General features: G+C 39.3%; 1 protein-coding gene across 1 annotated transcript in view; it reads left to right on the top strand.

The window, feature by feature from the left end:
* The window catches only part of GFRA1 (GDNF family receptor alpha 1), a 141,336-nt gene extending 124,529 nt beyond the window's left edge, over positions 1-16,807 (top strand). Inside the window, exons 8-9 of the mRNA XM_086752243.1 lie at positions 13,676-13,732; positions 15,742-16,807. Of these exons, the coding sequence (XP_086608369.1) occupies positions 13,676-13,732; positions 15,742-15,903 (219 nt within the window). The 3' untranslated portion in view covers positions 15,904-16,807. The remainder of the gene's footprint in view (positions 1-13,675; positions 13,733-15,741) is intronic.
* Positions 16,808-17,486: the final 679 nt, after the last annotated feature.

Here is a 17,486-nt window from a genome sequence, read left to right as displayed (position 1 = left end):
CACAGATAGCAGCTCTAAACACAAAGATCATTTTAAAACACCTTCTTGGATTCTTGGAAACTCTCCCTATTGGTAGTAGTCGAAATTAAAAAAATACACTATTTTATCATGGAGGAAGGTTCCCCTTCGGCGAAATGATAACCAAGACTAGCGCTGCCTGTTTATGAGACATGAATTTGTAGGCTACTAGTCTCAATTTAGTGGCATATCTGCACCATCTCTGAAACCTCACTTCCAGTTAACCATTAGTCTTTAATAGATCCTTTTCCTATCTGTCCTTTCCTCTTTTTTTGTCCTTTCTTCTCGCAGATCTGTTTTGTAATCTGTGGGCACTCAGCTGCCTCATAGACTTACTCTGGGATGAAATTTATCAGCAACAGCAGGGAAGTGGGAAGGGGCTGGGAGTTGTGGCCATAGTGGGGTGCGATTAAGAGATGGGAGTAGGTCTGTATTTTGATTTGGGGAAAAAAATCTGAGACGACTGTGCTTCCTTATCCTTGATTAAAGAGGATGCATTGCCTTCCTCTGCCAACAGCAAACCCAAGTACATGAAGTATGTTTATATGCGTGTAAAGTCATTTGAGCCTAAATAGGCAATCACACGACCTAATCAAATTCTGCTTTTGTTTATACACTTGTAAAAATGGAATAACTCCACAGTTGTGTACATTGCCATTATCCTTAAGCGTACATTGTAATTATCAGTTACTCCTTACGTATGTATACAACATTCTTCGATATTTCTATGTGACCTGTAAGCTAATGTTCTTAAAAACTAAACTACCCAGGCTTGCAGTTATCTTGTGGCTGATAGGATCGCAAAGCGTGTCAGTAATAATAAAGAAGATTTTTTTTTTTTTAGGAATAGTTTCTTCCTTTTAACCAGCAACAAATGAAATACAGAAAAGCCCAATGGAAATTAGAATCCAATAATAAGTAATCATTCTAAGTCATACATTGGTGACAAGGCAGCATAGCTACAAAAATAGTGTACTGTGGAAGACCTAAAATTTGGAACCTTTTCCATAGCCTGCCTAGATTTTTCAAGTACTTAAAAAAAGTTCATAGAGCAGAAAATGAAATGCAGTCTTTTAACCAAATTGGACAACAAATACTCCTTATAAAAAAGACATTAATGATTACAAACATCTAAACATAAATATATTTTTGTTCTGCTTTTAACCTGTCTGCTCATTTTACTTACAGTCTTCACGGTAGATTAGTAATCAAATACTGTAAATAAATCACACTCTTTATCTCCTACTTACTTTTTATCTTTATGACTCCTAATCAGTTGCCTTACCTGAACAATAGATCTTTACATTACCCTCAAACCTTCTACTCTATAGCATTTTTCAACTTGCTGTTGAGTTCCAGAACATGAGATGCTGTCACTCATTTCAGTTCCTTGCCTTCAAAATCAATAGGAGTTCAAAATGTTTATTTTAGTGTGTACTTTGGAGGAGAGCCTAACTATTTCACATGCAATTGTAGTTCTAGTCAGTGGACTTGGCCTAATAATCCCACCTCAAGTTAAGCCCTCCTGCATGCTTGGCTCTTTCTGTGAGCCGCAAGTAAACGGACTGACTGTTGTGCATAATGCGGGATATTTTTTCATCGATTCACTCAGTGTGTGTCCTAAAGAATTACAGGATTATCCTCCCTCATGTCTTTCTTAAAACAGAATTAGGTATGCAGAGCAGTAATTTACTAAATACTGCATTACACAGTACTACTTTGTTTTTCCAGATTGACATTTTCAGAAGCCTCAAGTTGCCTCTAATTCAAGGCTAGGTATGCATTACCCCATGCACATAAACATTTGGATGTACTGAATTCATGCTCAGATTAGAAATGTGCACATTCAGGTTTGTTATGTCCCTGGTAGGTAAGATGTGTAGCAGGTAGGATCTCAGCAGCTACCTGCCGTCGTAAGTACCTCGTTTGTGCAGGGAGTTGGGTAAGTGGGCACATAAATTAAATGTGCATGGCTGAAAGCAAAGCAGTTACAATTATCTGTGAAAACCTATTCCTAAATTTGTGTCTGCACGAATATAAAAAAGTGGTTTGATCAGAAGTTTTCTGATCAGCAGTGTTTTGTATGTTTTTTACAATGACTTGCCCTCCTCCTCTAGGCAGAGTAGTGCAGTAACAGTTGCATGTATCAGAGTTAAATTCCTGAAGACCATTATATAATGAATTCTGTGTCTGTGTGCTGTTCTGCACACTTCAGCCACATATGCACTGTAATTATCTTGTCCTGAGGGCAAATTTAGGGATCTGTTCCCGCAAGGGACGAACTACCTGTATATAATTTCATAAGTCAAATACAAATTCAGAAGGATAAATTGTCCCTTTTTCATACTGATTTTGAACGTAGTTTGAGAAATTCTTGCAACTATTTGTGCAATCATGCTGTCATCAAGAGTAGGCCTAATCCCTATTACTTTTTATTAAGATTTCCTAATTATTCTGAAGGATTCAGTCATGATTATTTGCAGATGAGAAATTCAGATTGTTTTAGGCACAACTGAAAAGGTTTAGATAAAAAAACACAGACAGTTTATACCCGGAGAACAGCTTAATGAGGATACTTAGGAATCATTAATTTAGCAGAGGCTTTTCACCTTCAGGCTGATGGCTCAGATGCAGCGTTGTATTTAGCAGCGGTACAGCTCCTTGGAAGATGCCCGTAGTGAGCGAGCTCTGCTCTTTGGGAGCTAAACTGGTCTCCCTGAGTCCAGATGACAGGGACAGCCCCTAAAATACCAGTCACGCTGGCTCATGTCAGTGTAACAGCGGACTGGACTCTGGCGTTTCATGAATGTTTAAAGAGAGCAACTGGCAAAGCTGCAGCTCCAAAAAATCTCCAAGCTAGTGAGACACATCTGCTCATGTATGCTCTGCGAGTCCTCATTCATCATCTGCTGCCCTCTGTTATGTACAAAGCCTGTTGTAGTGCAGTTATGTTCATCCATGCACAGCATGTCAGAAATGTGGTGTCCTGTGCTGTTCAAGTGGTCACTGAGTGTGAGCAGCATAGCGATATCCCACATCCCTTTTAAGGATGCTGTTCTCCAGTACTGGAGAGGCTAATCTCATCTTGACCACTGAATATGGCATCTCTGAAACCCATTAAAGTCACTTCTCACTAGGACATTTCCATACACCAGTGTACTATCAGTGCTGGTGTGCAGCCTGCAAGTACAGTATACATATGACAGTATGTACAGTATACATATGTTAATATACAGTAGACACAGTCTGCATTATACTCATCCCTCATCTCTAGTAATGCTGTCTTAGTTCTGACTTTCCACCCACTGGTCTGGAGGTAGGAGTAACACAAGAAGTTGTATTGTGGCTGTAGTTGACACGTGCCCAGATGTATTTTTTTGGAATGGTTACTCTCTGGAGAATTGGAGACAACGTACTGATGCGGAAACTTGCTAGTAAGACAACACTGGTGCTTGGGAGTATTAGATGCATCTGAGTAGGTAGATCACAAAAAACATCCCTCACTTGGTCTTTTTTTTCTACTCTAACTCAGCTCAGAACTGTTAATAAAACGGTTATGCGCTCAAGGAAATACTTGCCACCAACCATCATCAATCAAGATTCTCTTCAGATAGCACTCTCAAGATGTTTTTCTAGGTGAAATCTTCTAATCTCTCTCTTGAGTCCCACTGAAGGACGTTAAAATTTGGTAGCATAGGGCACCTTCAAGATTTTTTTTTCTTGTAGGATTTGCAATGGAATTAGAAAAATCTGAGGATATAGGACTACTGCCCATTTTTGACATAGCAGTTGTTTCCCTTTCTCACAGAAAGGGAAATGAAGGGCATGGGGAATATCCTGAGTGCTTTGTAATGTTATAAACCTGTATCCCATTAATTCCTCCGTCTTTTTGATGAAGTGCACTGCCTGAGGTGCAAATTAGTGCCACTTTTGTGCATTGAACCTGCCCTCTTAAGAGAAGTGCTCCAGAACCACCTCCTCATTTCAAAAATACTACAGAATAGTTGTCACTATTGAGCTGAGCTAGATTAAACTAGCTACCTCTGAATGTAAGGCTGTATATCCCATTAATAATCCCCTGAACTATCCAGTGTTCCACAACATAATACTTCAAAAAGTAGGCAAACTAGTCACAATAAATCTTCAAAAGCTTCTTCCAATTTAGTATGGAAACCTTACAAAGTATACCTAAAATGATGCTGTTGATCTCCATTACTTGCATTATTAGCATTCATCTATTTGTATTTTCCGGTTTATTAAATGCAAACATAAATGTAAGCCTTCTGTCCCTCTGTGAATGATTTGTGTGATGCAACAAAGCAGGATCATATCCTGTGAATACAGTTTTGCATAATCTGATAATTATTTGCATAATCTGGTTATTATAGGCTCAGATTTGTTTTAATGGAGTTATAATTGTTAAACATCTAACATTCACAATACTTTTTATGTCTAAGAAATTGTTTCAGTGATGGAAAAAAATTCTCAGACCTTCTTACTGAGCTCAAATTTGAGGCCATGTATGCAGATGTTATTAGGAAGTTACTTTTTATTTTCACTTGCTGCTGCCTGGTCAGTGGAATAATTCCCATTGGTGTGGTGGGATCAGGGCAGTAAAGAATAAGACATCTTTCTAATAAGGTTGTGATTCTGCAGACTTCTCTTACATGAGAGTTTCTGTGCTTATTTGAATAGCTCAATAAGCTTAAACTGTTGTGTGTGAGAGCATCATTCATGTGTAAGTAATGGATATGAGGAAGGCCGACATAATATAATCCATTATAGTCCACTATAGTGTAGCCCGTGAAAGAGAATTTGTGTTAGGATTTCACTCCTAATATTTCTGAGGAAGGATGATTATTCTCTCCTTTTAATGATGTTTAGGAAGCTGACAGGACAAACCAAGGTCTCCTTAGCTAATGGAGATCTGTGGACAAGACCAACTGGATTTTCATTTTCTTTCAGTCACGACTTAATTTTGTTGAAACATATCCTTGTTGTATAAAATGCCAACAATCAAAATTGTATGATATTAATTCACTTTTAGAAATTTAAATGCTATCAGAATTTGTTAATCAGGAATACTAACAGTGAATTTGAATACCTTTCTACAAAAGTATTGAGGCATATATTCTAATGAAAATAAAAATAGATTATTATAGATGCAGCTATCAGCTATGCTTAAAGTTGAAGTTTTCTTACATTTAGCATTAAAAAAACCCTGTGTTCAGTGACTTTGAACTTTGCCAAAATATTAACTATTTGGGGGAATTTCTTCATATTATGTGTGTGACTCTGGCTGAATTCTTGAGGAATAACTGCCTGTCAAAACCACAGTATGCCATAACCTGTGTTTGTTATAGACTCACTTTGGGCAATTTGATTGCATTATTAAAAAAATATCTCTCATATTTTAATTATTAATGATATTTTCATTGCCTGGATGGAACATGGATACTGAGGCAAGTACTGCAACAGGTTCACTAAAATTTCAGCCCTGCCAGTTCTGAGGATACATCTGTGCACCTGCAGAATTCAGCAACAGGATTAGAGGAATAGGGAGAAAATTTTTATTTCAGTGGCACTTCTGGAGAGCAAACGGTGCCAAAGATGCAAAATTCTCCAATTAACTCAAATCACAGCTGTTTGGTTTACTTCAAAAGAAAAAAAAGTTTCTAAATTGTGCCATGATTTAGTGGGACATGGGTACAGGCATAGCCATGTAACTGTGGATGTAAGGAAACAAATACATTGGGCTTGAAATGTGTAAACAGAACTGAGGAGGGGAGGCATAGCTGTATGATGGGTGCTCAACTAAGTGGCTAGTTTCTCCTACCGTTCTGTGCAAGTACCTGCAGCCTTTGCTTTTGCCTCCCTGCAAATGCAGCAAAGTTGCTTGGTATCCGAAGTGTTTCCAAAACTCTTTTAAGTCTTTCTGTGTTACCTTTCTGTGCGTAACCATGCCAGTACTCACAACACACACACAGTTAATAAAGAGGAAAGTCTTGAACATGTTTAGTCACTTAATCAAAAGCAGATGTTCATGGTCATTCTCTTCGCTTCCCTTTTAAAATTTATAAGTGAATGCAGTGCTCAAGAAAGCAGCATTAATATCAGTTGCTTAAAGTTGGTGTAGCATGAACGGAGGCTTCCTGTAATGCTCATCGCTCAGGGCTTCATGCAGGCTGGTGTTCAAGCAAGCTTGCCTGATCTTCCCTTCCAGCTGCAGAACCAGAGGACACCACCCCTGGTCCTGCTGCCCGAGTGCAGAGGCAACGCCTGACCTTGTTTTCTTAATCTCTTCCACCTACTGACAGCTTGGAGCTGGATGTCTCACAAGGCCGACCGATGCGGTGAGCATCCCTCCTGAGCTCTCCCCCTGCAACTCCGCTTTCAGTTTGGGAGGCTCCCAAGTTCTTCTTAGCAGAGGGTCCCAGTCCCGCTTCGTCCTGTCATCTGCGTGGCGTGAAGGAGAACTCGCTTGCCCAGAGCAGTGCGTCACAGCCTCCCTCCAGCCAGGGCACAACCTGGAGGTGTGAGACACAGTGTGGAGGCTCTGTGGCCGCATTAGTTCAGTGCCTTTTTCTTCAAGGCTCATTAGTGCCATGCAGGCCGGTGCTGTTCTGGCTGGGCTGCTTTTCGTCCCCCAGTACCCGTGGCTGACAGCTGCTCAGGAGTGTTTACACCACACTCCAGTGCACCACGTAGCCCCATCTAATAGGGGAGGTAGGTACTTCGCCTGCTGCCAAACAGAACAACTTTGTTTGCATATTCGGACACGCAAGGGCACACACTCCAGCCCGGGGAAGCGTTGTGGGATGTGCAGTTCTTCGATGGCTTACCTTTGTTCAAAATTAAAAGCTAAGTATGGCTTTTGACTGGATTGTAATGACTTCGTGTTCATGATGCTTTTCTGTCGATGCTGTTCACTGTGCAACAGCCAGATGCTACCTGTAACTGCTATGTATGGCACTGGGTTGATAGCAGTGGTGAATCACTAGGGAAATGGGTTTTAATAATAAAACCTCAAACAGCTCGACTTTGGATTACGTGGCTGTTCAGTTTTATAACTACAGGAGGAAAAAAAAAAACAAACCTAAGCAGCCTAAGCTGTTGAAATACTAACTTAACAAAACTTATTCCATCTATGCTTTTTAGTATTCTGTTTTCTGCTATGCCCTTCTTAATGCAAAAAATATTTGCTTGAGGCAAATCCAGAAAAAGACCATATTAGGAGAATTGCATAATATCTTCTAAAAATAGGAAGCAAGAATCTAGGACTATAGAAATTCATTTTACTCAGCTACATGAATGACTGCACACGAAAACAAAATTGTTAGCAAGTGGCTGTACTGCCATGAAAGGTAAGTCAGTCTGTTCAGTTGTCTTGGCTGGGTGTCGTATTTTGTGCTGTGCTCACTGAGAGACTAATTTCTTGAAATAAATATTTGAAGGTCTCCATGTCTGGTCCTTGTAAGCTGTTTGATCGGTTTGGTGTTTCTGATAGGATCTGTTTTTTTATACAACCTTTAAGACTGCTCTTAGGTTGGTTTTGGGCCGTATTGTCCCAGCCATATATGTGCAGTGAGAGATGGAGCTTAATTAGATCTCGTATTTAACATAATGATCTGGGAATGGTCCAGCAATAATTCATATGGTACAGGTCAACTTTCCTTCCTTCCATGCGTTTTTCTGCTCATTTTGGAAAGATTACTCCCAACTCCCCTACCTCACCCCCAATCAAATTTTATCATAATTTTGAGATTGAAGAGGTTGGAGGGAAGAGGCTTTCCTCTACTTGTATTAGATTTTATCAACTAAGAGGCCCGTTTCTTGGATATCTGCAGTTGTATATGCTGCTAAGCTGATAGCATACAGCTATCAAGAGATGGGGCCTGACGCATGATTTCTGAATGCTTGAGCTGATGGACCAGAGGGGGGCTGGGCCTGAGGGCGGCCGGGGCGTCCTGCAGTGCTCAGGACTGACGGAGCTCTGTCGCTCTGCCCGGCTGTGGGGGGAAAGCCAGGCAAGACCTTTATAGGAGAATGGGGACAAACTATGCGATTTTGGGACAGATAGATACAAAGGTATGCGGGTCAGGGGGCTTAGTGCTGGGACGTGATGGGATCTGAAGGGACTGGCTGTTCATTGCACAGGACTGCAGCCTGTAAAACCCTGTGTGTGTTTCCCTGGTGCATATTTGGGCACAGGGGGATAATTGGTTTGCTTTATGTAATATCTCCTAGCTGAAAAAACTTGTGATTTGATTCTTACTGAGCTGCGGTTGCCTGCATAGCTTTGGAGACTCATGGAGCAGAGTCTTGGTAATGCTTGTTTTTAAAGATGCTTTCTTCACTCTACAAAGTGGGATGGCAGAGCTGTAGTGCTTTTATGCAGAATAATGACCAATAATTTCATGCCCCAAGCTTGTACCTTGAGGGCTGGTTCAGCAGAGGAAAAAAGAGAAGCAGGAAAGAAGATCTGACTGCTTTGTTACAGGATTGTGTAAAGCTGATTGTTTTCATAGCTTTGCACCCTGGCTGCATGGTATGGATTTCAAAATCTGTGCTGAATTGGATCCTTATTTTAGTGGCCTGTGTCTCTGACCCAGGCTTGACTTATCTTCCCTGTTGAAAGTAATTTATACTCCAGCGGAGTGTAGTACTGCTGTGCTAATAAGAAAATACTATTGACAATTGTGATAGATGCACCTTCCGCTTAGTGAGCGCAGAAGAGTTAAACTGATTGCATTTTTACGGTTTATATATTTCTCTGCTTATTGTTTGTGTCCTGCTGTTGGAGAACCAGGTTAGTCACATAGCAGATCTCTCTAATCAACACAAGAGAAGAACAAAAAGAACAAGCCCCCTCATTTGTTACAGCTACTTCAGAAGCGTGGCCATTTGAAGGATATATTCTGGGAGATTCGTCCCTCTTTTTCAGAAAGGCTCGTTAATATGGAACATAACTAACCAGGCATCTCAAGAGAGGACACAGGCACACTCATTAAAATTAGCTGAAAAAACAACCCACATAACAGATATCTGTTGTAATGACACTTCTGTTGTCTCTCACTGTAATGTCTAAGCAATATGTTCCGTAAAGCACATAAGGCGCAAAGTGTGTCGCTAACGGCAAGGGACTGGTTTCTGAGTTCCTATACTCACCCTGTGCCTGTTTGCATTCAGATCCAGTGCATTTATTTCCCTTTTCGTCCTTCTTCCGTCGCCTCCCTCCAAATAAAAGCTCACCTCTGTTTGGAGCTGTCCCCAGTCAGACCTTTTGTTTGCTGTGAGTAACGTAGATACGCATGCCGTAGTGGATATATAAAAATACTGCTGGGTGACAAGCCGTAAACAACGTGTCTACTGACTCCTGGTGAGATCCCACTGCAGTGTTTAATGCATTTATTAACCATGTAGGGCTGTGATTTGTAGAAACTGGGTGTATAATTGCAAGATAGCGTTTGTGGGAATAAATCCAGGGCTATAATCTCTGCAAAGGATGGAGGTAGAGGGATTTGGGGGATGGGAAGCAGAAAGTTACTGGGTTTGGGAGCATCTTACGGTGGTTATTAGGTGCGGGACGAGAGATGGCTGGGTTAGGGTGTGTCTGAGCAAGGACATGGGATTGAACTCATCTGGGAGGCGCTGGGTTTAGAAGGAAGCATGGAGGTCCAGAGAATACTCTGGAGGAGAAAGTTCTCTGTAAGTAATATTCCTTTTGCCTTTAAGAAAACCACTAGGTCCTCGGCCAGTCCTGATTCTCCTTTCTTTCTAGGAAAGAAATAAGTAAAATTCTGACCATGAGAGCTTTTTCTTTTCTGGACATGCAGTTAGTTTCTCTACCAGTCCTTGACTAAGTGCAACACCTTAGTTCAAATATCAAAGGATACTGAAGAGCTCATCGGGAGGGGCATGAGTATTATCATCTCTAAATATCATCTGTTGCTTGTGCTACCACAGTGCTAAGATTCTCTGTAAAAGCAGATGTTCATTTTTACAGAGTATAAAAGCTTAAGTGAGTGCAAGGCTGTTGGCAGTACGGGGGCAGCTTCGTCAGAGTAGCCCACATGGCTGAATTGCAGATCCCTGCGAAGCCGGGATGAGTGTCAACCCGTCTTACATAACTTTGTTTTACAGTCAGAGGCATGTCACAGCTGAGTGTATAAGTCATTAACAAATGCCATTTTACCTCAGTAGAAAAGATCTCACACCTCTTCCATATATTTAAGCAGTTATTTTAAGCTGCTTTTCTTTCACAGGTTTTTTAATTATTATTATCAGCTCAACTGTGCTTGTGTTTTGTTTAATGACGAAATTCCCACAGAGCTTTTTGTCACCGGATAAGAGCTTTATATAAAAATTAAAAAAAAAAAAGTTTGAATACAGATTTAATAGCCGTTTGTGTGTGCTATTTTACTCCTGTGGCATTAGGTATTTCTAGCACATTTGGTGGCACCTTCTTGCCTGTATGTTAGACATGGAGGAGACCTGAGATGAGAGTTGGCAGTGAATCTTTGGCATCTTGCATAACGAACAGCTCTCATTTCCCACATTTGTTGATGGCATAGATATTCCCTGTCAGAATTGTCTGCAGCTGTATGTGACGGGCACACACTTATATTGTTTAATTTTTTAGGATAATGGAAGGAGTTGTAAGGTAAATATCCTATGGCTGAGGATATCCATCATAATTCAAATACATGTGCCTCAGTCTGCTGGCATTTCCACTGAGGCTATCAGCATAACCTCCAAGCTCTGATTTTTTTTCCCCTAATAACATGTTCTCTCCCTGTAGCACAAATACAGCCGTTCTGCTACATGTAGTGTCCTTTCTGCCCAAGAGTAGGGCAGGAAGAAATTTCCCCTTCAGTTGTAATTACAGGACATACACTCTCTATAGCACACTCTTCAACACATAGATGGGGTTTTTACCGTTACTTGTGATTTAGTGAGGCAGTGTTGTATTACAGTAGTGCAGCCTATGCCAGCATTTCCATTATAACCCGTTTTTACAGGTTTATAACTCAACAGTAAAAACGTACTCTTCCAATTTGAAACTTGGCATATGATGTCTCCCCTTATCCTCAAAATGAGAGTGTTTTCTTCCCCTCTGCGTTTCCCCCCACCAAAAGAAGTGCACTTTTGCTGTATTTATACATGAAAGATATTGTCCTTTCTGTTTTAATAAGAGAAAAACCTGCCTGTTTATTAAAATTACTTTTCAGTTCTAAGAAAGGAGGACTTTATAATGGAGGAGGAATGTGAATAAGTGTTGTTGATGTTAGAATGACTACATTAAGTATATGGATACACAGAAGTATTACCTTCCAAATGAAAGCTATTGATCAAAATGATTAAAAAGCTTTTTTAATGTTGATTTTACCTTTAAAATAGTGTTCTCAAAGGTAAATGTTTTGCTGCTGCACTCTGTTGTTTATCAGGCTGAATGAAGTAAAGGAGGACTTTACTGCATATAGACAAAATAATATTTTTCTCTTTTCTCATTTGAGAAACACAGTACAGAAGGAACATAGATTGTAACTTTGGTGTTGAGACCAACTACTGAGAGTAGACTTGTAGTTAGCACAGTGTTATGAATCCAAGGCAGGCGTAAGCAGCAAAGCACAGTGTTTCCAATAGGCAAATACTTGTGTGGACTAAGAAATTTAGCTCTGAACGACAAGCTAAGAAATACGAGGCTTGTATGATCCTTACAGTTTACACTGTCAAGATCTGAACCTGAGGCCTACTATGAAGCCTCACATTCCAATTCAGTGTAGTATGGATGTTTAGGATAAAGGAGAATCAGGATTGACATCCAGTTTCTCCATCTTTACCCATCTTCTTGGAGCCAACCATTTAGGAGTTGAAATCTACAGTTGCCATTAAGGGAAGTTTCCTGACCTCTATGGGTGCCACCCCTTCTGCAAACACGGCAGGAAAGCTTCAGTGTGGTATTTCTCGTAGCGAATTTACTTCCAGGCATTTCTTTTTCCATTTAGATAGTTAAATTTATGCTTACTGTAACCACTTAATGGTACTAATTAGGAGAAAGAGTATATAAGAGAGATTTCACAGAGCATGTTTATTAATGAATTGAGCTATTATTTTGTTGTATATCTGAAAACTATCAACATATATACAGTATGCAGTCTTACTACTGCTAAGCTGTCTTTCTTTTAAATCCCAGCTGTTTTAGTTTTTAAGTTGCCTCTAATACATCTGTTTATAAATATAAAAGTGTCATGAAAAGCAGGGAATGTGCTTCCTAATGAGAAATTCAGTTTCTTCATTTGAATTCTAAAATCAGTAATTAGGTCAAAGAAAGTTTTATGTCCACAGGCAGCACCAACGGCTCTCAGATGGAAAATAAAATAGCTGCATGTAGAACTGAATTTTTTGAGAGTATAAAATCAGAATGCTCAGCAGTTCCTCACATCAGCTTCAGTCCAGTCCATCTTTGCTGAAACAAATGGGATTCTGCAGTGTAAAGTGAAAGCAACACAGATTGAGATCCTCATTCTTTGCAGGAAATAAATTGCAAGTCCAACAAAACTTCCAGGAAGTGTCAGATGTGCTCACTGCAGTCAGTAGCTTTGGTGTGTAAATCCAAATCTTCTGTTATAAGACTTGATTGTATATTTAACAGTGGTAGCTCCTATAAGAGAGTGCTGTTTATGTTTCTGGAATATATAAAGAGAGAAATGATATTGAGAATCACTGATGTCCTTATATCAACTACAGCACCATTTATTGAAAATATCTTTAGCACCATGGGGATTGCTATTGCTATTATAGAAAAGCAGAAAACTCCCAGCCCAGTCATGTTCTCTTGAGCAATGGAAATATTAAACACCTTATGATGCTAGACAGAGTGCACACTATTGCTTTCAATTTGTATGATGCTGCCACCAGAAATGTTTCTTGAGTCAATATGGAGAGCACACCGTAATAGCAACAGATGGATGCTCATCATAAGCCATGGCTGAAGATATAACATTCATTTTTTTAGTCTGTGATCATCTAAAGTATTCCTGCATTTAATCATATTCCCTGTATAATAATCAGTGAACGCAATGTAAACAAACAGCTCAATTGGAATTACAGGTATAGATTTTAAAATACATTAAATGTTCTTTTTGTAACTTTCTAGAAGAGACTATGTGGCAACCATGCAATGTATTAGAACTATATTTGCATTTTCATAATAATAGATGGAGAATTTGCAAGAATCATTAAGGATAAAATACTCCTGTAGTGTATATTTTCCTGAAACTGAGTCATATTATTTTTTTTTATATATAGTGGTATTTATGGCAATTATTAATTGTCGTGTTTCATTTCTTCTCATGAACATCCAGCACCATTTTTAAGAGGCCACAGCATGTAACATGTTCTCTGCAGCTGATGGCACTCATCGTTGTAATTACTAAGTACCCTTAGTTGACTGTTTGAAGTTTTGCTGTAAATCCAAATCAGAATGTGAATGTTATTGGAAAACATGCATTACATTTGGAGAATTTATTTGCTAATCATGTGCAAATCACTGTCAAAATTATAGGAGTGTGACAACCCATGCGAATTTATCTAATTGTTTTAGGCTGCTGTATGTATAAATTGTACAGGGAATAAATTTTGCATTTGTTCATAGGCACAGAAGAAGCGGAAATCCAATGAATCTGTAGATACAGAGCTCTGTCTTAATGAGGTAAGAGTGTGGGTCCTGTATACTTCACAGTACAGGTGTCTCCCTGTAATATAAAATGTTCAAAGTCTGTCAAGGTTATAATGGGCTTACCTCACATTAAAGTCTTGTTAGTATTGTTATGTTTGGATACCATAATGTATTAAAGAATGATTTTACTCAGAAATCTGGAGCTGGGCTCAAAGCGGCCTCTGCTGACTTTATATTTTAATAACTGTGTACTACATGTTTAGGCAGATCCCATGGTAATTACCATTGCACCTAGCAAATATAATTAGTTAATAATCTGCAGGAACACAACATGATATGGCTTGTAACAAATACACAGAAACATACTGGACATCATTTTGTGGCTAACAAAAATGACCAGTTTAGGGCATGAGATGATGTTCACATCAGGGGATGCAATGTTCCTACATCAGGAGACAGATTGACAGACCCAAGAGACATGGACCTCCCAGTGCTGTTTGAGTAGTCTGCTCAGCCTGACCTCCAAGGCCACCTTTCAGACGTAAACATTACATCAGTTTCCATGTCTGTCAGTCCATATCCTTTGTACTGAGTATCTCAGGAAGCTTCATAATTCGTGATGTACATAAATTATTTTTTACAGTGTGGAAGCACGTAGCTTCGGCATTGGAGCAAGCCTAGCTGTACTGGCATAAGCCACCGCATGGATGTGGCCATCTCTTTCGGGTTCTCCTTCACCAGTCCAAATTTGCACAGTTCTTCTAAACAATGACAATTCTTTAGCCCTTTCCTAATTCTTTAGATTCTATTAAGAATTTCTTGTAGATATGAGAATGAAGCCTGGAAACATGTAAGGGAACAGTGCAGTAACATTAACAGGTCTGTTGACATGTTGGCTAAAAGACCTTTCACAAGAAGACCCTAGTAACTTTAGCTTACCATAGGAACCATCTTATCCCATACTCTGTCTGTGACTCAGCCCAGGGCTGAGTACAAGAAAGCATATTGTGATGATTCCCTCAATGCCTTGACTGCCTTCAACAGTTTACATCTCATAGACTTTCCAGTTAGCCACTCCTAGCAGCTGATAGCAAAGTGAGGGAATGGCACGGAGATTTATCCATGAATGACTCCCAGGCTCTGTAGACAGTCGTTCCTGCGGAAACTGATGCTTATTCTTTGTATCTGCTCTTCTGGGTACTTCTAGCTTGTACCTTGGCCCTTTGCCTCTCCAGGATGGGGGAAGATTGTCCCCTCTGTCGGGTCTGAGCAACTTTGCATGGAGTAGGTTGGACTTAATGACCTTGGAGGTGCCTTCTAGTCTAAATTGTTCTAATTCTGTGATTATACCTGGTTTGTTTTGGTTGGTTTTTTTTTTTTAAATGAGGATGATAAGCAATGAGAAATATTCGTGTTACACCCCCCCCTTAAATAGCGCACTGTATTCTGCCAGTCTGTACTTGCATATGCATACTGTTTATTTATTAGTAGCAAAGAAGAGAAAGAAGGAAAATAATGCAGCAATTGAGGGGAAAAAAAGACAGAGATGTTTTTTCGTAAGCTAGAAACCTCTGTCTTTTCTGATCCCGTGGATTAGATTTTATCTATTGTCACCCAGAAGCAACTTGTTATCCAACAAAATTGTTCTGTTGACTGTGCAGAAGTTGCACTTTCTCTGCGGGTCCTGAATTTGCTTTTTGAAATAAACTGACATGGTAAACACAGATCGCTAAAAAAAATGCCATACTTAACAAGAGTAGGTTTACACATGGAACCCCTGCTAAAGTAGAGGTTTTTTGATACTTTCTTCTTTTTTTAAAATTGTACTGTACTGGTGTTTTTATCCTTTAAACTAACTTTAGAATCAGTCACTTTAACATCTGTTTTTATGCCTTTTGTATTTTTCTATCTGTGACAGTGATATGTGGGTAACAGTGGAGGGTGGGACACGAACAAACAAAAGATGAATTTCATGATGTAGATTTAAATATGTTGCAATGAAAATGTGTAATGGTGACCAAGGAAAGTATTGTGTCTTGCAGAATGCTATCGGGAAAGACAACACAGCAGGAGTCTCCACCAGTCACATATCTTCGGAGAATTCCCTGGCTCTTCCTAGAAGCTTCTATCTAAGCACACCGCTCACTCTGATGACACTTGCACTCTCACTCTGTTTGTTCCTAAGCTCATCAGTCGTCTTGTAGCTGCATTACAAAAGGACATGTAAAAAAAAAGAAAAAAAAATCTGTTTCCTGTCCTCTGTTGTTTATCTGGAATTCCAGGTCTGGGAGTTAAGCTGAGGCACTTCTGCTAGAACAGTTTCAGTCAGCTGGAATTTTTTTTTTTCTCTCTAAAAAAGCTTCTTGTGATATTTAGAGGCTTTGTGAAATACTTGGTGCAGTGCTACATTCCAAACCCGAAAGGTTTTTGGGCATGCAGTGTTTTAAAGAGACAAAGTGTAAATTTGCCTGTAGAGCGACCTAGTTGGATTATTTTAATAATAATTATTTTAATTCTGGCTTTTACCTGAGAAGGAGGATGGCAGTTTTCTTAAGATCCTATTTATCTCATTGAATGGTTTTGGTTTTCAAATTGATTGAACTTCAGACTATCAAGGATGCCAGGCTTTTGTCTAACAGTGAATGTTCTCCCAGAGAGTGGACTTCATGAAACTTCTTCATTCCATAAATTGCTACTGATGTTAAACTCTTTCAGTGTATTAGCATTTTTCTCTTTAAATGTTTACGTACTGTAAGTGATTCTGCGTTCCCTGCTAAGAAGCAGATATAATTCGCATACATGTATAATGTACGTCTTTCAGTTAAATTATCATAAAAATAGTGTGGCGTAGAACTTTCTAACAGTACATTTATCTTTTAATTATAATCATCTAACCTTAACAAGGGTAAAGATTCTTTAATCTTTAACAAGAAGCAGCCATTGTGAAAGCTTGAAAAAGACACATTTCTTGAAATTTGAGGATAAGCGGCAGAAACAAATTTTGCTACAGGGTTTCAGCTGTACAGTCTGTGGTCTTCTATTCTTCCATTGTGATAATATGATCCAGTTATTATACTTTTTTGTTTAATAAAAATTACATACAATGTATTTGCTCTTCTAAAACAGCATTATCTGTTTGTACATAGCTGATAGTGTCAGCTCAAAAAAGTTAGAGGAACTTCATGCCTTCTCTTATCACAACATTGTAGAGGGAAAAGAGGTAGTGGGATATCATTTCAAATGTGTTTTATTTCTAAGACTGCTAAAATCAACACAAAGGGATGGTTGCTCCAATTACAAGGTAGCGTCATGCACAGTCACCCATGTGACAGGCTTTTCTCACTCCGGTAGTTCCTACTGCAGACCTTGGCATTGCTGACATGATGAACTGTTTGCAAGACCAGTTCCATAAATTGTTTTAATGGTTTGGATGGCAATATTGCCAGTATACATGATTTGATCGTGTTGGTTTTCATTCAGTGACATTGACAGCCTGTGCTGGCTCATGATGATTTCCTGCAGTATCTAGAAGGAATACTTTAAAGCTTTAAATGTCATCAAATAGGCTGCATTTCTCCTAAGGGCTGTCTTTGTACCTTACTCTGATGGCTTGTTGACTGTTACAAGCAGTTATGTCTAAATGATCAACAGCAATCAGTTTTTGTTTCTATAGAAAGTAGAAGATAACTTTGCCAAGTAAAGAGTTCATCATGTTGAATTTCCAGGTTTACACTGAGACTCACACAACTATGGCCCGTCCTGCTCTGAAGTGTCTACATCAGTTATT

The sequence above is a fragment of the Chlamydotis macqueenii genome, chromosome 7, assembly GCF_036417535.1.
Source record: "Chlamydotis macqueenii isolate bChlMac1 chromosome 7, bChlMac1.mat, whole genome shotgun sequence".
Taxonomy (NCBI): Eukaryota; Metazoa; Chordata; class Aves; order Otidiformes; family Otididae; genus Chlamydotis; species Chlamydotis macqueenii.
The sequence above is the reverse complement of the archived record's forward strand: the minus strand, read 5'-3'. Positions and strand labels throughout refer to the sequence as shown.